This window comes from Poecile atricapillus, chromosome 4, assembly GCF_030490865.1.
Source record: "Poecile atricapillus isolate bPoeAtr1 chromosome 4, bPoeAtr1.hap1, whole genome shotgun sequence".
Classification (NCBI taxonomy): domain Eukaryota; kingdom Metazoa; phylum Chordata; class Aves; order Passeriformes; family Paridae; genus Poecile; species Poecile atricapillus.
The window spans coordinates 47,663,337-47,682,991 of record NC_081252.1 but is presented as its reverse complement, the minus strand read 5'-3'; the positions used below and the strand labels follow the sequence as shown (position 1 = coordinate 47,682,991).

General features: G+C 34.4%; 1 protein-coding gene across 1 annotated transcript in view; it reads left to right on the top strand.

Annotated features, from left to right (window-relative positions):
• TUSC3 (tumor suppressor candidate 3) overlaps positions 1-19,655 on the top strand; it is a 111,025-nt gene that overhangs the window by 77,538 nt on the left and 13,832 nt on the right. The window contains exon 7 of the mRNA XM_058837938.1: positions 11,011-11,074. Within this exon, the coding sequence (XP_058693921.1) occupies positions 11,011-11,074 (64 nt within the window). The remainder of the gene's footprint in view (positions 1-11,010; positions 11,075-19,655) is intronic.

Genomic DNA, 19,655 nt, shown 5'->3' with positions numbered 1-19,655 from the left:
TCTCTTAGTAGGTTTCTGTAAAAAGAAAAATGACCATTTGGCATGCTATGGACCAATTATTTAAAAAAGGAACAATCCATTGATTATGATAAGGTTCCTATGTCTACCACAAAAATAAGCAAAAAGTTAAAAGGGCCTAAATAAAAGTGACTGTCACGTCATCTTGGCTGTTTTGTGTGAGATTTCTCATGTAAATGGAGAGAATGGCAGTTCCCTCACTTACTGGTTCCTTTGGTCTGCAGTGAGGGTGTTCTGGCTTTATCCCTTGATTAGGAAAACAACACAAATCTCAGAGGGGTTTGTTCCGATAGATTATCCTTCAGTTTTTCAAGTTGTTTAACTGCCTGAACTTGATACCACTCAAGGCAGAGTTACAACTTTTATTTCATTCAATGCTTGCTGCGCTGCTAGTGGTGCGTCTCCCATCTTTTCAGGAGGGTCTTCCTTGTTTAATTTCATGTCTGCAAGGAGTGAGATAGCTTGTAAAAGTTTGACAAGCACAACTTGTGCGGTCACAGGTGAGTGTTTATACCTATGTGGGAGCCTGTTAAAGGTGTATTGTCCTCCCTTCCAGATAGGAGCCAGTTGAGCCTTGTCACGTTCCGGAGCGTTGGCATTTGAATTAGGAGAATGTGAAACCACCCCAGGTGCTTGTATTGTGGTGTTAGGTTTCCTCTGTTTGGTATTGAAGCTGTTAGTGGCGCCAAAGCAACTATAACTTCATGCATTCATTTTGTGCTGCAGCAAAAATACAGCACTGTGATAAACCAGCAGTTCTTGGATTAGGTAGTGCAGGTGCCATACGGAGTGAGTGCACTTCAGTCACTGGATTTCTTTTAGGGTTAAGATGAGAAGACTTTCACTTCTTGCTCAGGACCCACAAATTAACCGAAGCAGTTAGGCAGCTAATACTTCTTGCTCCATTTACTCCAGTGAATTTAACTCTTCACTGTCTGTGTTGTACACCCAGCTTCTCAGCATCCCTCTGCATTAATATTGGATGTTGTGCTCCCATATCTATTAGAAATTTTATTAATTGGTGATGAGACATAACTGGAATCTGAATGTATGGCTTGCATTGATAGGATTCTGCTTGCTGTATTGTAGTCCCACCTGATTTATGGCCAAACTTTGATGTCTCTGTATCTGTAGACAGCACTATTTTAGTAACTATTTAGTAACATATTGCTGACCCTGACAATCATCTGTGGTTTCAGTTGTAGTTAAGGGTTTTAATGTTACTTCCTTATCATCAAATGTAAATTCAAATGTTTTGCTCTTTATCAGAACAACATTCACTGTCTCCCAACTTCTCCATTGTTGTTAATGGTATTGTAGCTTTGAAGTTATTTGGCATTTACACCTGCTCTTGCTTCTGCTACAAAGTAAACTTCTTTTCATTTGTGTTTTTCACAGTCCTTTGATTTCAGCATATTTTGGAACTAGTGTCATAGTTGTCTGTCTTCATTTCTGCTTGCAGCACTTCAGTATTTAAGTGAAACTACCTTCTATGCCTCACAGCTTGAAATCCAATTGAAATAACACTTTGAAATTTTAAAAGAGAAAATACTGCAGTTCCTGACTAGGAAATTAGAAACGTCTTTTGAGTCATAAATATTATGAAAAGATACATGGGGTTATGCTGAAGGCCTTATCCAAAATGGTTGTAATATCTTTGTCAAAATATTACTAGAGACCCAGGAGAATAGAAACTTAAAGATACAAGTATTTTTTTCACTAGTTTTAGATTCTAAACCATAATTGCAATAACACCAACAGTGTGAGCTTACCTGAATGGCTTTTTCAGCTCTTCCATCTCTATAGTTTGTAAGGAAACCTTCTGTTCTGCTATACTGTTTTCTGTGACCATTTTTGTCAGAACACCAATTTTGTGAAGATCATCACACTTGCATGCTGTGGAATAGATATATGGCAGAATTTAGGTACATACTTTGCCTTTAATTTTTTTATTTCTTTTTTGTGACTAAAGAGATTTATCCCATTTTGCGCTCAGCATCTGAGAGCAAAAAGTAAAGAGATACTGGTATGTTCAGAAAATTGTTATTACCAATATGTTTGTGTTTTTAGAGAAATGCTGTTCATGAGAAACACCTCAATTTCTTTTTTCCTAATTAGAAGTATCATGGTTTGGCTTCCATGTATTATGCAAGCAGTCCATACTCCAAAACAACTATTAACAGTTGAACTTTAATCACAGCTTTTCTTTCAGTAGAATCATGAAAGAATTTTGGCTGTCCAGCTGTAATGAAATGTTCAGGAGCATCACTTTTTTTCTGAGATTTTTTTTCCATTTTTCTTAAGTTGATTAAAAAGTAGTTAAGTTGTTAAGCATGGCATCACAATTGCAAAAAAAATTCATTTCCTTAGGCAAGCAGGTTAAGCTGTGTCACTCAAATTTCCCCAACCTTCTATTATGATGTTTCAGACATCCTGGAAATCTTCATCTCTAATGAAGTCTCTGACCTGGTCACTGTGTGTCATATTGCACGTTTTGAGGGAAGACATTTGTTGCATTTGTTCCATCCATTATGTAACATGGGAATTAAGGCTGTAAGGGTAGCAATGTTTTATTCCTTGTGAGAGGTTTAAATTCTGGGGTTTTTTTCTGAAATCCACAAAGTATTATTGTTTGAAGGCTTGCTGCATCTTTTGTCCTTTTATTATTTTGTGATTAATAAATATGGAAGAAGTCCCTCTGAATTAATTCTTATTCATCTTATTCATCAAAGCCTCTGTATATCTGAGCAGAGTGATTACAGTTTCTAGATTTGTGAAATAATCTCTACTAGTGGAGTCCTTTGATAGTAATTCTAAAAACTTTAAATAATGCAGTTTAGCTATAAAAGCTGTCTAGGAACAACTAAAGCAGCAGCACAAACCAGGATTTGTATGCTATTTTAAATTATACCAACTACCCTTTCCAGCCTACTAGTCTTCAAAAGTAAGGCAACATTTCTCCACTTTTGTTCTAGGGCTGGAAACCCAGATCATATTCTGTGCTTGGTGCCAGATGGACTTCATGGAAGGCAGCCAGTCCTATGAAAACTGGTTGCTGTCTCTTGACTCAGTTTTTGGTTTGAGCAATTGTGAGCACAGGAATGAGCTCAAGCCTGGAAAATGTAACTCATATTCATTGAATTCAAATGTGAGAGAATCAAAGAGTCTGTATGAGATTGTTGTGCGTATCTGTATTACATAGATTCTTAAAAAAACACCAACATTAAATATTTCTTAAAAAGGATTGATTTCATCCATAGGTATTAAACCAACCTATCAAAAGTGGCTGATATGATTTATGGTCATGTTTAGTAAGTGAGTCTGAACACTTGCACTGTCTGTTATACCAAGGATGCTGAAAATAAAATAACCACATGGAGTTTTAGTTAAGATCCAGTGCTGATTTTCTAGATATCCTACTAATTTTTAGAGTAAGGTGCATGAGTAAACAGAATAAAGTTACTGGAAGTATATAAGTACATTTAATAATTCTTTCTATTCCTCCACATTATGTATGTGCTGGTGTACGTACTTTTGCTGTTTTATTAGTCTTGGTCTTGCTGGTCTATAATTGAGCTAGATGGCATTTCATATTGCTTAGACAGATTGCTTACTAGGATTATAATACATGAATTTTTCACCAGGCTGGTGAACTGTTGGTTTATATTTGAGTTAGAAATGTTTATAAAGCTAGTAACTGTTCAAAAGAAATTATATGTTTCAGGTGGGTTAGTGTTAAATTAAAGTTTATTGTTTCTGTTTATTGTTAAATAAAATGAAGATTCCTAGAAAAAATATTGTCTCAAATAGCTGACTGCATGTTTCTTACTGTCATATGTGGTCTTCATTTTGCTAGAAATGCAAATTCATTTATGTGGGATTTCTCTTAGCAGTGAGTTTAGATTTTTTTTTTGTGTTTAATACTACATTAATTTTTGAAGCCATTAAGCATCATTTGCAGATGCCTATTTTATATCTGGTTATCTACAATAAAAGCAATTGCTCTATTAAATGCTTGGACATTTTCCTAACTATTGAATATTAATATGTCATTAAACTAGTCAGAGGTTTGTTTTTGTAAATTAACTAGCTTCAAGACCTCTTGTGTTACTTTAGTTTTTGAGATGGATTCATATATTTATTTATTGAGATTCAGTTGTATAAGTTCTCTAAAATAAACTCATACCCATATCACGTCCCTCTGTCTCAAAGAAAGGTTAGTTATTAATTTGGCAGATCGCATCCATATGCTAACGGATGTTCCCAGTTAGTAGCTATTCTCACACATGTGAGTAACTTGGGCCCAAACCAGTACCATTTCACGGTTTTCATGTCACTGGTCGCAAGAGGAGCATTTGAGGGTTGGCTGCTACAGGGAAAATAGGTCACTGAACATGTGCTATCCCCAGCAGGTACAGACAACAGTGTCTTCTCTGATGGGAAGAAAGCAGGGAATTAGGTGAGGCTTATATTCTGAGATTTTCATAGACCTGACTTGGCTAATAACTTTGGAGGAAGTCCCCTATTGGGTTCATAAGTAAGTTAAAACTTTGATTTGCCTGTATGAACTGAACAAATACAACTGTGTAGGAATTTAAGAAGCATATTTGGAGCTCATGCTACAGGTGAAGCTGTGTTGGTTTTAGAAAACATAATATTTAAATAGATAGCTGCAGTAACAGAGTCAGAAAGTTTGGGCTTTTGAGTGGTATAAGATTTTATTCTTAATCCTGCTGGGTAGTTTAATCTGCTTTTGAAGTGTTACATAGTTTGCTTAGAAGAAAACCTGTCTGGAGAAATGCAGGTATAATCGTGAAATCACACTGTAAAACATTTGTTTATATACCTTGATATCTGGTTTCAAAGTGCTTGCTTTACTGAATGAATCATTTGTCCTCCATAAAATGTTTAAGCTTTTTCTGCATTCATACTTAAAATGAAAAGGTCTTGAAATGATATCGTGAGACAATGTTTCAGAACTTCTGCTTTTTAAACATTTAAATATGGCTAAAAGCCCTGCTATTCCTGGACTTGGAAAATATGTAACATCTGAGTTCATAGAGAATGTTGCACAGTTCTTTTTTCCTCTAAATTAAGAGGAAATAACAACTGCTTATATCTAATGCATGTTCTTGGCAAAATTGGTGGTCTTTAATTAAAATATTCCATTCTGAAGGCTCAATCATAATTAAGTAATCCATGGCCTTCTGTAATGTTCCTTTCTCTGATGAATTTCACCCTGAATGTTAATGTAGTAAAAGAAGACCGATTAATGGTGCTTATCCTAGTGGTGTGGAATTCATAACTCTCTTTGGAGCAGTTAACTACTGTGTTGCTTCATTGCTTTCTACATATATATTAGCTTGAACTTGGCCTGTTGTCTCCTTCAGGGCACAGTCTCCATCTAGGGATTTCTTCAACATACACTCCAAATTCAGTTCACCATTTTCAAGAATAGTTATTAGCAAAATTGTCTGCTTTTGATCAGTTTTCAATACACTTTTTAATTAGATGTGTGTCATATCTCGTAAACTCAGGATGAGTTATTTCTCAGTTATCCCAAATTATACTTTGTGAAGTAGCTTTGTTTTTTTGGCTATTACTAAACTCAGCTCAGCTTAATTAGCTCCCTTCACCCTAGCATACTTGCTGTACATATTAATGGAAGATAAACACTGTGATGTTTGTTTTTAGACAGATTAATGAAGCACCTGAAATCATATTTTAATTTTGGGGAGTCCACAAATTCTTTTTGCCTTAAGGATTAGCACATGAATTGCAGAGGCCTTAGTTCTCCTTACTTTGTTCCTGGTTTACTTACATTAACAGAAAGGAATAAAAGAACACAGATTATGCTTAAGTATCTTACTGAACCACGACAACTATCACTCTTGAAGGGAAATCGCAAACATATGCTGCATTTAGGCAAATTTAAAAGGATATTACAATGTTGTTACCCTTGAGTATTCTGGTGTGGGATTTTATATATATAGATATATGTGTGTGTACCATCTGCAGTTCAATAACACTAAATATTTAATGAGTTTATGAATAGTAGATAAACATTTAACACAGTTTTGTAAAAATATTCATGCACTGAGCAATTGTTTGTCTCCATCAAAGAAAATGGCCTGATTTAGGGATATGATTATTCCAGTTGAAAATTCAAATAGCTTATTTGAAATAAGACCTGAGATGGGAGAATGTTGGAGTTGGAAAAGGACTGGTTGTTCAAAGTGTGAGTTACTCAGGCTCTGGTTCCCCTGTTCATCCTACCGCCATGACATTTGTCATTGTCTGCTGTGTGGCAGTGTTAATTGAGTGGTTGTCCAGTTTTCTGCTCAAGCTATGGTTGCCTCTCTTGTCACAGACTTTATCTTTGCATCTTACCTGGTCCTCCCTCTTTGACCAGTTCCTTTCTTTAGTCTGAAAATTGATAAACAGCTAATTCTTCAAGAGTCTTTTAAAAATGTTTCTTTAAATACTTTCTATTTTAGGCTGGGATGAGCCACAGATGGCCATGAATTTCAAAACTTGATGAGTCAGTGGCCATTGCAGTGTACAGAACTGGTGTGTAGGGGGTGCATTTGCATAATGTACATTATGTATCAATACACATATAATTCGTGCTTCAAGTGGTCTCAAAGTATTCTCATATGCTTGTAGGGAAGGACACAAAGACAAATGCCATATAGTTCTGGCCATTCATTCTTCAAGGAAAGCTGTTTGCCATAATTTTTTACATTAAATACTGTTCTTCTGTCTTCTGAAAACTTCTACTCTGTTTTTTATCTTAGAAAGTAGGTCTGAAGGTTCACTGAGGAAAAAACACGGCCTGTAATGCTTTTGTGAATTCATTCCTCATAAGAAATGGGATGAGGTACTGTCATAAATTCTGGTGATTCACAATATATTGTCAAATTCAAATTATTTTGGTTCATCTTCATCCCTGGAATAGTCTTGTCACTTTTTGTACTTCAAGCATTGCTCCAGTTGACCCATACCTATAGAGATGTGCCATGCTGCTCTTTCGAGTACTTGGAGAACAATATCTTGGGAAAGCAATTTGAGGACCCTATTGATCACACACAGATCTATTGTTAGGTAACTTTTAAGAGTAATCTACTAAGAACATTTGTAGTAGAATGAAGAAGCTGGTAGCTAAAGTGATGATTTTTCCTTTTTTCTTTTTTTTTTTTTTTTTCCCATCAAGGTACTACTCATACTTAAGTTTTAGCTTTGATATTTTCCAGATTCTGTGCTGGTATATAACTCCGAACTTCATATAAAGTGTTAGAAAGTTCTCTTCACAGTGTAGTTAAACAAAACAATCCTTTTCTAGCCTGAGAACCAAGGACACCATTGCAGCTTCAGGCCCAAAAAGTATAAACAACAGTGAATTGAGGAGAGCAATCTGGGAGGATGGGACTTGATAACCTGAAGCTGCAAGTGGACAATTAACCCTAGTATAGAAATAGACCAAAACTTATAAAAGTCTGAAAACTCATGACTGGGTGTTCATCTTGGGTGTAGCCATGGCCTGGCTTTTGTAAGAGCCTAAAGTGTATCTTTTGAAGGCCTTTTAATAAATACCTACTTTATTCCTTTAACACTGTCTAGCCTCTGTTGTAGGTAGCCTCTCAAGGCATCAATACTCTACAGTAAACATCTGCCTTATTTAATACTTTAACAGCATGGCTTTCAACTAGTCCTTTCAATTACTTCAACTCTCTCTGTTGATTTGAAGTCTCTTGCCCTCTCAAAGATTAAACTTGGCTTTTTGTTCAAGGTGGCTACTCCCTTTCCTTTTATCCATTTCTGTCCCCTCTGGGAATGTAACAATTGTCTCCTACTAGCTTTTTAAGATTTCCAGAATGAGATCAAAAAACATCCACTTCCTTGTAAGCAAGGCTATGCCTTTAGCAACTCACATTTAAAGAAATAAATTTATAATATGGATTCCTATGAGACATTTAGCCAGAAACTCATATTCCAGATTTTTGGTCAGGTTTTTTTGGTTTCAGATTTTTGTTTGATTTGTTCAAGTATCACATTTGCAAATACACTCTATCTAGTTCATGTTTTTTTGTTTATATGGTGTATCAGATTGCAGCTATGATTCTTGTCTTTCACCTAATTAATACTGATAATGAGTACCTCTCTGTTTTCATGATTTTGTTTCCTAAGGACTTTTATCTTTTGAGAGATTTTTCCAATTCTGATATAAACATGCATATTTTGCATCATATAATAAAACTAATTGTTCTGTTAATTTAACCAACAGGCAGGGAAAGATATTCTGCTCTAAATTCTTTGTTGGTATTAGGATTCTATCACAGTGATTAACAGTGAATCAGAAGAGAAGGCTCTAAAATATTGCAGACTTTCAATACTTAAAGGGATCATCTAAGAAATATGGGGACAGATGTTTTAGACCTGTTGCAGTAGGACAAAGGGTAATAGTTTTAAACTAAAAGAGGGTAGATTTAGACAGGATATAAGGAAGAAATTTTTTATCAGGAGGGTGGTGAGACACTGGCATAAAGAGGTGATAGAAGCCCCATCCCTGAAAACATTCAAAGTCAGATTGGACAGGAGCGACCTAATCTAGTTTATGGTCCTACTCACTGCAGGGGGTTTCAGCTAGATGACCTCTAAAGGTTCCTTCCAGCACAGAGACCATTCTATGATTCTGTTATTCTAATGAGAGATTTCTGAGAATATGTTTCCAACAGCTGTATCCTTACAGTATTGTGATACCAAGCCTGCTAGTGCATTACATTAAATCACTATACCACTTTAGTAACATTCAAAAACTTGCCAGAAAGTTTTTTTTAAATCAGATTTTCTTCTGATTCTTATTCTTTTTAAAATCAGAATACAATTTTAAAAGCAGTAACCATCTAATTTTTAAAAAAAAAACTTTTAGTATTTTCTTTGTGGTGTTTCAGCTTTGCAAGGTAAGTAGTCTACATGGACAGTATTCCAAACTGGGTTTTCTGCAAACTCTGATCATCCTTAGATGATAATTTTTCAGATAATTAAGATGCTTAAGATAATTTTTTAGTCAATTTTTCAAGTGTGAATAGCCACTGAAAAATCAGGTTTGAAATTTTCAGAGTTGAGAGCATATTTGCTGGCATTTTTAAAACCATCATTCCTGTACAGATTTGACAGCTACATGGTTGTGAAACTGTCATGTATCATTAATAAAATTCTTTGTCGTTATTTTTTATTCCCAAGTGAAATCAGAAGTCACACAAGCTTGAGTGATATTTTAAAATAAAATTACTATGAGGGGCAATGAAGACCAGCACTTAAAATGTGATTCCTCTTAAAATGTGCAACAGGTTTTTGTCATCAGAAGCAGTAGCATAAAATTTTTGGAAGTGACTGTCTTCATTCCTATTAGAAGGAAAACTAAACAATGTAAACTTGAAATAATGACAGGTGGTAACTATTCACAGGACAATGGTCACAATTGATCAGAATACACAATCTATCAAACATTTTAACCTTTTCATAAATTTTTATTAGTGTGAAATATTCTTACTTCCTTTCTGTTATGTGAGTATATACATACATATATATATATATATATATATATATATATATATATATAGGGGGGTGGTGTATGTGTAGCCTTAATGAAATTTATAAGTCATGCCAAAAAAAATCAAGAAATACGGTTTGGCTCATTGTCATATCAAACTTCAATGAGATATTCTTATGAGATCAGTTACTTTTATCTTGTTAAAGAAAGAGAGAAATGGAAACTTTAAGTATGTGGAGCTCTTGTCTGGTTTAGGTTTGATTGGTTATTTGAATGAGCAAAATATGATTGAATTTTGAAAACAGTAGATAACTACCTACTGAGTAAATATAATTACATGATCTGACACAGCATCAATCAGATTTTAACTAGTGTGGGTGGAGGCATTCTTTTGTATGCTGAAGCATCCAATTATTTCAAATCTGGGTTGTTCTGAATCATGACAAGGATGTATTAAGCCAGAATTATTCAGAACAAACTGAATTAAAGCAAAACATACGAGTTAAATAAACAAACTAAGAAAACCCTGCATTCAGACTGAGGGCAAAAAGTTTCCTGTTTCTTTACCTTACTAGTGAGCATTTTTCTTTCTATTTAGTTGGTGAAAATTTTATATATGCCTAAGAAGAATGTATGCAAATAATACTTTCAGAATGTGGATATATTTAATTTCACATAGCATGCTATGACAAACTGTACTCAGTGTTTGTAATTGATAGAGGAAAGACAGAGAATCTCTCTCATTTTGTGTGTGTTGACAGTCCTTCAGACTTTTGCTTCCTTTATTGCTGTCATAGGTAGTTAACAATAAACACTAACAGCTTTTCACTAATACACTACAGGTTCTTAAAAAAAAGGGAGCCCATTAACAATAGTTATTTGGGATAGAGGGCAGTAGACTGTGTTAGACTTAGTTTTAGCATTAACATTTTTTTTACAACATTTCCATATAAATTAGATGGTTTATCCATTAGGAACTTGGATGGACACAACTGTACCTGGAGAAAGTCGAAATAGACTTTGTATGAAGAAACTTCACTCAATTTGAGAAAGATTAAAGTAGAATGATTTGTTTAAGGCAAGCTTCAGTTTTCACTTTTGTAAAAACCATGCTGTGGCATGCCCTTGATTTTTGTCACCTCTCTTCTGAAAAAATTGTATCACCTGAGCAAATAAATTTATGGGTTTTATTCCACAGTAGCAGCAGCGTGAAAAAGAGCCCAGCATAATGATTTCATGTTTGAATATACATTTACTGTATATATGTGCTTTGCCTAATTTATAGCATTCCTTTTTACTAAACCTATATACATTAACTATTAATTTCTACCTATTGCTGCCTGCATTTTTCTGCAAAATAGGTTTTATTCTCATGCATCTGGTTGTGCCATTTCCAATGGATTTCTTAAAGACGAATGTTTTTCATTTTTATTTTACAGAGTTACATACATGGAAGCAGCCAGGCTCAGTTTGTGGCAGAGTCACATATTATTCTTCTGCTGAGTATCCTTCAAACTGGTGATAAATATTAAAACACCAAGATGGGGCACAGTGTGCTGTTAAATAAACTTGCTCTGTCAATGAATATCATTGAACATTTAAGCAGGTATTGTATTTTGGCTTACTTATTATATGTTGAAATAAATATTCATTGTTGTTTCTATTTACTGCCAGGTGACACTGGCATTGCTTTTGACCTATGTGCACACCTTATCTCCTTTGTTAGTCTTGTGCCTGGTTACTATTATTCTTTTTTCTTTTCAGTGTTACCTTTCCAGTGGCAAAAACTAATTTTCTTCTTTTTTTAATCTCTCTTATAATAATTTAAAATTCAATGAAAAAAATATTATTTTTTTCTACTTACAAGGAAGGCATGCGGAAATTTACCAAGAGTGCATGAGGATGATTTGTCCTCCAATAGTCCTTGGATTTTTTTTTTCCCCCCAACTAATTTAAACAGTTTACTACTACTTCTTGAAACAAATAACTCAGTCACATTTGTTCTGACATCACCTCCTCACATAAAGACTTTGAGACCTACTTTTAGTCTTTCAGTCTTATTGAGTGAGAGAAAGTTAAGTTGGGGTTTTCTGGGAGGGGGGTGGGAATTTTTTTATGAAAGGTTTCATAAACTGTGAGAAAAACTCCTATTCTCTCTTGTTTTTTTAAATTGTGATTCTTATCATCTTTACTCATTGAATGAGAACTCTAATCACCATCAACCATTTTTAAAGTTTAGTAGTTCCATCACAAATATGTTTCTCTAAGGGGAACAAGCAAAAGAAAATAATATTTCCCAATCTGCAGTAATAGGTGGATCCTAGTTTTATGATTGTGGCTACTCTCTTGTTCTCTCTCTGAAGTTATGTTGCCTTAGAACCTGCCCTTCCTCTAATTTCCCTATCTATCTTCATCTTTGGCATCTCCTATCCAAAGACAACACCGTCATTACACCTTCGTTACATTCATTTGCCTAGAATCCAATTTGCTACCTGTGAAACCTTACATGCTTCATAAATAGCCATTATTAATTTAGTTTCAAAGTTATGATCATATTTTGCAGAGCAAATATAATATTTGCAATTGGACTGGAATGCTGTTTCCAGTTCTGGATCTCCCAGTATAGGAATGTTGCAGACTTAATTGAGTGAGTCCAGCAAAAAGCCACAAGGCTGTTAAGGGGATTAGCCTGTGAGAAAAGGCTGATGGAGCTGGTACTGTTTAACATAAGAGAAGACTCTCAGGGAGATCTCATCAATGTGGATAGAAACCTGATTGGAGGACATGAAGAGGAAGGAGACAGACTTCCTCAGTAGTGCCCTTTGAGTGGACAAGAGGCAGTGAACTAAGACTGAAAATCAGTCTGAAGACAAGATGCTTCTTACTGTAAAGGTGCACAAGCATGGAAGCAGGTTACCCAGAGGGTCTATAGAGTTTCCATCTGTGTAGAGCTTCCACCTGAAAACTGCCAAGTCAAAACTCAGTGATCATTGCTTTAAATGCTACTTTTTTTTTTCTTTTTTTTTTTTTTTTTTAAACAGTACACAAAGACAGCTATTGCATTTCACACGAAAAAAGTTTCTTGTTTCTTAGATGGAGTATGCATCTTGCTGGTATCATCTTTATGCTTTCCTTTGTAGAGCTGCAATTTATGTTTTCAGTTTCTGCTTTTTGTTTGCCATAGTTTAAACAAATCTATTATCTAAAAATAATCTCATTGCTTGAGAATGAGAAAATTAAACCCTCAAACCAAAGAAGATTAAAAATAAACAAAAATTTTGTTGATGACATATATTTTCTGACTCAGGCATGAAAGTGATATCTTTTTGTTGTCAGATACTGTCTGTAAACCAGGAGGTTGACTTAGCTACATTAATGCGGCTGTCTGAAAGAATCCTTTCAGTGATGTTCATTGCCACTTGCAGAAGGAATTCGCTAAGGTTTCATTTCATGGCTCAATACTGTTGAGATGAGTTTTTGGTCACACACAAACTTCACAATGAAATCTTTCACATCAAATCTTGACAGAGTTTAACAGTTACTCATGAAAATTAATATTCCTTTATTCTTTCAATGTTGCTAGTAGTTATGTGCTGCTCAATTGATTCTTCATTATTTTTTTTATTCAGAAAATGTTGTTAGAAAATGTGGGAAATAGAAAAAAATATGCCAGATTAATTTTATCTTTTACAAGATGCACTGAAATTTAAAACAGGACATTACTATTCTGGTAGTGTACATGTTTCATTTGGTTGCTGCTTTTGACTTTGTAGTAGTAAGCTTGTCACTTCTTGCCAGATGTTGAAGTGCAATGTTGTGTTTCTTTATAAAGTGAATTTTTAATACCTCAGATGAAAAAATAAGAATTTCCATTGCATTTCTGTATTTTTAGATAGTGATTCTACCCCATCTGCGAGATGATTTCTTCTATATGAAGATGTGGTTTTCCATGCTGTAGCTACCTAATTAGGACTTGGGTAAGAAGAGCTTGTGAAGATGTCAGATACTCAGTTTAAGTCATTTTATAAAGCAAAATTAAATTCAGTAAAATCTGTACAGTTACTGATTACATACCAGGTATATGTACATGTACAGTATACTCACCAAGGACTGGTAATAGGGGTGAACTTCATTGGCACTAGGGGTGGTCTGGCCCTGGCTGGACAGGGGCCCACCAAAGCCACTCAGTCACTCTTCAGCTGGTCAGGGGAGAGAAAAAGGCTCTTGGGTCAAGATAAGGACAGCAGGAGACTCAGAGAAATTACTATCTGGAATCAGGGAAGTTACTACCAATCAAATCGGAGAAGGGTAATGAGAAATAAAAAACAAATCTTAAAACAACTTTCCCCCCAGCCCTCCCTTCATCCTAGGCTTAACTTTACTCCTGATTTATCTACTTGATCTCCCACAGTGGTGCAAGGGGATGGAGACTGGAAGTTGTGTCCAGTTCATCACAGTTGTCTCTGCCTCTCTTTCTTCCTCAGGATGAGGCCTCATCACACCCCTTGCTTCCTCCTATGGGAGAAAGTTCTCCATGAACTTCTCCAGTGTGAGCCTTTCCTGTGGGCTGCAGTTCTGCATGAGCATGTAGCAGAGAGCAGTGAAAAGACATGGTTGGATATCAGCAAATCATTAAGGTTGGAAAAGTCCTGCAAGATATTGTGATGCTTGTATATTATGCACTTCTGTGACTTCCAGGCTATTACTTTAAGCAGTTTGTATTATGCTGACAAGATGAGTCTTACTCAGTTTTCTTCTTTGGCTCATCTTTCTCTTGTATTGGAGACTTAACTGCAGGAAATAATAATGGAAATCATAAAAGTATTGGTTGAAAGGGATCTCAGAAGATCACATACAGCAATCTTGTTAATGAAGGCTTATCACTAACACTGGAGCTTGTTTTGTCCAATGCCATTTTTTCAAAACTTTGAGGATGGAGATCACATAATCGCTCTGGGCAGTTTCGGTGTGAAGTTGTTTTTTAACCAGTCTGAACCTTCCAAACTGCAGTTCATGGTGCATTATGGTATGAATTAAAATTTTGTTTGACATAATGTTTTGGCTTCCCTTTGGATTTCTTTTGCCAGCCTTACAAAATTGGTGGAATAGCTTTAGTGAAGATTTCATTAAAAAATGAACAGAACACTCTATGGAATAGAAGTATAAGATCCATTATGTTTTAGCTTTTTATTGCTTAGGAATAAAACAAAAGCCAAGGTTTGCTTTTATTCATGCCACATTATAGCTCATTGTTCATCATAAATCAACAGGTTAAAAAGATGTTTAAAAAGAAAAAAAAAATCATTATTTATAGGAAAAAATTAATAAGGAATAAGTTAGGTGTAAATTTAATTTGAGGTTACATCCATAAAAATATGCCAGTCTTTTTAATCTGCTTTCAGTTTTCTTTGAAATTGGCCAATTTTTACATCCTCCCAAGAAACAACAAAACCTTGTTATAGGCAATCGAGAAGGGAGTTTTATGTAATATATATCCGCACATCAGCTTGATAATCAGTGCTTCAAGCAACTGGGTTCAGTTTACACACATAATACTTTGGGGTAGGATTATATCAGTATAGAGACTTTCTGATGAAGTAGAAAGTTTATTAAAAAGTCATTACATAAATAGAAGTATAACTGCTGTAGAATAAATACGGCAGATGAAACAAAGAAAACTAATTTAAATGAGAGCATGGAATAGATTTTTTTGTTTAAGTTGATTTTTTTGGGGATAAATTATATCCCCCCCCAAAAAAAGCAGTAATGTACATAGAACTGTGAACATGCTAGGCATTGTGCAGTCTGTAATTTAAGGTTTTGCTTTTGAGGAGTTTTTCTAAGGACCCTTGGACTACATAATTTACACAGAAATAACTTTGTTCACAGTTGCAGTCTTGGTAATGCAGTCGAATTGTGTGCTAGATATCCAGTTCTACCATGTAAAAAGAGCACATATCTAAACACATTTTGATTTAGCAATAGAGTTTAGCATCTTCTCAAGTTACCATCAGTTTGCATCCACATGTAATAGTGCGGCAATGACTTTTAAGAACATAGGGAAAAAATTGTGCAAAACAAAATAACCAAACAGAAGAACTGATTTAGAGATTTTTGAGCCAGATCAAACATAAAGAATGTTACAGCTTCTAGGTATCAATTTATAAATTCTTATTTCTTTTTAATCCTTTTTGGAATTAATTATGGGATAATATTCCATAGCAATGGATTTTCAGTGTAAACTTCATGCAGTATGCAGAATTTATTCCTTTAGGATTTTTTTAGCCTATAATTTGCACAGTAAATCTACTGTGTGACTTTAGTATCTAAGTCATGGGAAGCAGTCCATTCTCTCTCTTCTTTCCCCTCCTATCTGGAGCTTTATAGAGTTTGCCAAAGATACTTCTCTTTTCTTGTTTCCAAGTTGAAAAATTCACTTTCCCCATGCAGAAGATGTTCCAGGCTTGTGGTGTCTATTCTTGCAACCCTCTTACAGAAATTGGGTCATTGATGAGAGGAGTCAGCAGAAATGATTGGGTACTAATAAAAAAAATTTAAATGCTGATTAGTTTGACATTCTTGGAGAGACAAGAAAAAGAAACTAAAGACAAGGGTACTGAAGTACTGTTGCTAGAGTTATTAAGAAGACATAAAGGCAAAAGAGATAACTTTGGAATGAAGAGCTGTCATTGCCTAAGAGAAATGACATGCGGTAAAATGCACAATCAGTATTACTGTTGTAATGAACTGGAGTTGAATACCGATAGTGTATATGGCTGTTATATCCAAAGAGGCATTGAAATGTGCGGTGTTCAACTGTAAATATTGCTCTGGATGTCAAAAGACAGCAAGAAACATAAGGAATAATAATGTTGGACAGGCTGTGTTGAATTTGTAAGATTTCTTAAATTCTTTCATTCTTCCTTTTGTAGACACTACTCAGTATTTCTAATGAATTTTCATCAAGTTTTTATGTCATTGCCTGGAGAAATAAAACTGCTTTGAATGTAATATGTCATATTTTTTCCCTTTTGTAATAGTATTGAATACTTACTTTAAGGAGTAATTTTAAAAGTAAATCTTCTTATTATCAAATGAGTTTCAGTTATTAAGCAAACTATTTATTTATATATTTATTGTATCTCCTATAGGGGAGATAAACCATTGTTATAGGAATTAGCAGTAATGATTAACCTGGTACATTTTCTCTAATTTTAATAGAGATTCTCTATTCTCTAATAATTCTCTAATTTTAATTTACCATTAAACTTAGCGTTGATGCTGATTAAACACATACGCCTAAGTAAAAATGGAAATGTCTTTTCAGTTTCCTAATTTGAATTCCCAAGGCAAAGTTTAATGGGACAGCTGCGTAGGTGGATATGAGATATTGATTGAAAGGGAAAAGGACAAATCTTTTTGGTAGCATTAAAATGACACCTCTTATGAAAGAGATTTCCTGTCCTACAGAGGGAATTTAAATTAAGTGTATTAAGTGCCTCTGTGGTGTGAGGAAACTTTGCCATGTAAAGAGAATGTAAAGAGATGACTTTCTGTATGTTAGAGTCACATTTTGACATTGAAATTTTGAGAAAAAGTCAGTAGAATAATACTCAATTCTTAGTAATGAGATTCTGTCACTTGTGCATCAATATGCACAACTAGTTGTGTGTTCCCCAGAGTTTATATGGTAAAGTGAATGAGGATGGTAACTAAAGGAGTGAGACAGGATTATTCTATCCTTGATCTTAAGGATAAGAAAGGAAAACAGAAAGACCACAGTGGATAAAGACTAAAAGCATATTATAGCATATTTAAGCATGCTTCCTAATTAACTTTGGAAATCAACATACAAAGCAGCAGAACATCCTGCACATTTTCTGTTATGTATTTGCATTAGTCACCAGTACTACCTGTTAACCTTGTAACTTATTCTGATTCTTCTGGAAGCTGATTCCTCCTAAATGTAATGAAGCATAAGAAGATCATAGCTAGAAAAACTAAGAGTTTTATGTTACTTAAATCTCCAGCTTAGACCTAAGTATCCTGCTTGACCTTAAAACAATTCATAATATGACCCTTTAGAAAAGACATTAAGGTCCCTTAAATGTGAGAGAGATATGCAGAGACCTTAAATTTACAGTCTGGCATTTGATAATACAGCATGAAACATAATTCATAATCTTTCATCAGCTACTTGCAGTACACTGGAATTGATGAACTAACTTCACATATGGCATGTGTCCTCTGCATGCATTTGCTCTGAATTTCAGTGATTTTCAACCATTTTCAATTTCTGGTTAAAATTTTCCAATGGAAGTGCAGACCCCTGCAAAGCTAATTTAGCTGTCAACAGGCCATTTTTATTTGCCTTTTGCAAATAGCTGCCTGCTAATCTACATAACAAGAGGCATTCACTGACCACAGGCTGAAGACATTTTTAAGGGTTTCTTTAGGCTTCAGTTAATTATTTTAAAGGCTATTTTAATGGTTAAGAAACATATTTGCTTGAATGGCTAAAAGAAGCAGAAATCTAGTCCGAAGTTAAATGTTTTACATTTTGGATCCACAGATACCTTTTACTAAATGGAGTAGCTCTCAAGTGCGTTCAGCTAAGAAATAAATTATATTGCCTAGATAGTAGCAATGATGGAGAGTAAAATGACAGTCTAGACTCATATTGATGATGACTTATGTTGTAGAAAAAGAATGTGTGATATTTCCAAAAATATTTATAGGTTTTTATGGAAAGCAAGAGAGATTGCATCTGCATGCAAGTATCAAGTGTGTGCTAACAAACAGATGAGACTTACTAGGTCTAGCGTTTGAAATAAAGTGCTTGAAAATTAGGTAGATGTTTATAATACACTGTTTGAATACTGAGAGAAAATTATATAGCCTCATAAATAACTTAAAAATAGCTCAAATGAAGTTTGTTTTAGGAAATGTATCTGTGTTTAAAAGTTAAACTGTTAAGAAATTCCCTCATTTATTTGTTTCTCTGGTATGCTTAATGTTAATGAAAGTAAAGTACTGTTTGTTATACATCTGCCTGTTCTGGAGATGTTAATACTGTTGTGATTGGAATATTTATTTGAAATATATATTTGAAAATGCAGAGAAATGGATTACAAAATATAAGTAAAACTAGAAAAAGATATTATCGGGCAAACCACACTATAAAAATTTGCCAGATGGACAGGACTAAACCTGAAATTTCATCAGATGTAATCTATACAACCAAAAAGGTCATAAATAATAAATGTAAAAATCATTCCCCAGCGTTAGTTTTAGTTGATCCTAAATGTGAATAATTAGGATGTAAGTCAGGTTGAAAAACTCTGAATATTTGATTAGTGATTTAACACAAACTTAATCAGGTATCTTTATGCTCCATTTTGCAGCTGAATTAAAACAGATTCCAGAGTTGTCTTCTTCTGAAGCTTTCGTATGGCCTTTCCATTCTCAGGTGTCTAAGAGGACCACAGGAACAATGGTTCCATCAGATTATCTATGGATTAGAAAGGTTCATAAATTGAAGCTGAAACTAATCAAATTAATAATAAATTTTTTCACTATAGGAAATTCTATATCAGTATGAAATCTATGCTCAGTTAAAATGATGAAAAAACCATCAAAAAGGAAAGTGGTATAATATAGTTGGCATTTCAGTTGTTGAAATGCAAACTTTGAGCTACTTCACTGTTGTGAGATGCATATTTCAAGGAGTTGAGGAGAACTCCAGTGTCTGTACTTGTGTAATACTTCCTAAAATTCTTGAAAAACCATTCAGTGTAGCTGAAGCCAGAAGATTTTAAACAGAAGGTAAGTTCAGGGCTGTTGTTAGTATCATTACAATTGGATTTCAGGGCCATTAAAATTAATACCTAAATACTTAAATATGGCTTGTGTACAATTCATCCATAAATCTATATTCAAATAAATAATTTTCGGACTGTTCCACACTTTTTCAACTTCTAATTTAGGAATCATCCTTGTGAGATGAAACATACAGTAGTTGACATCTTAGACATAGAAGTTCAAGTCTCAATAGGAAAAGGTTAAAATAAATACTGCTATCAGC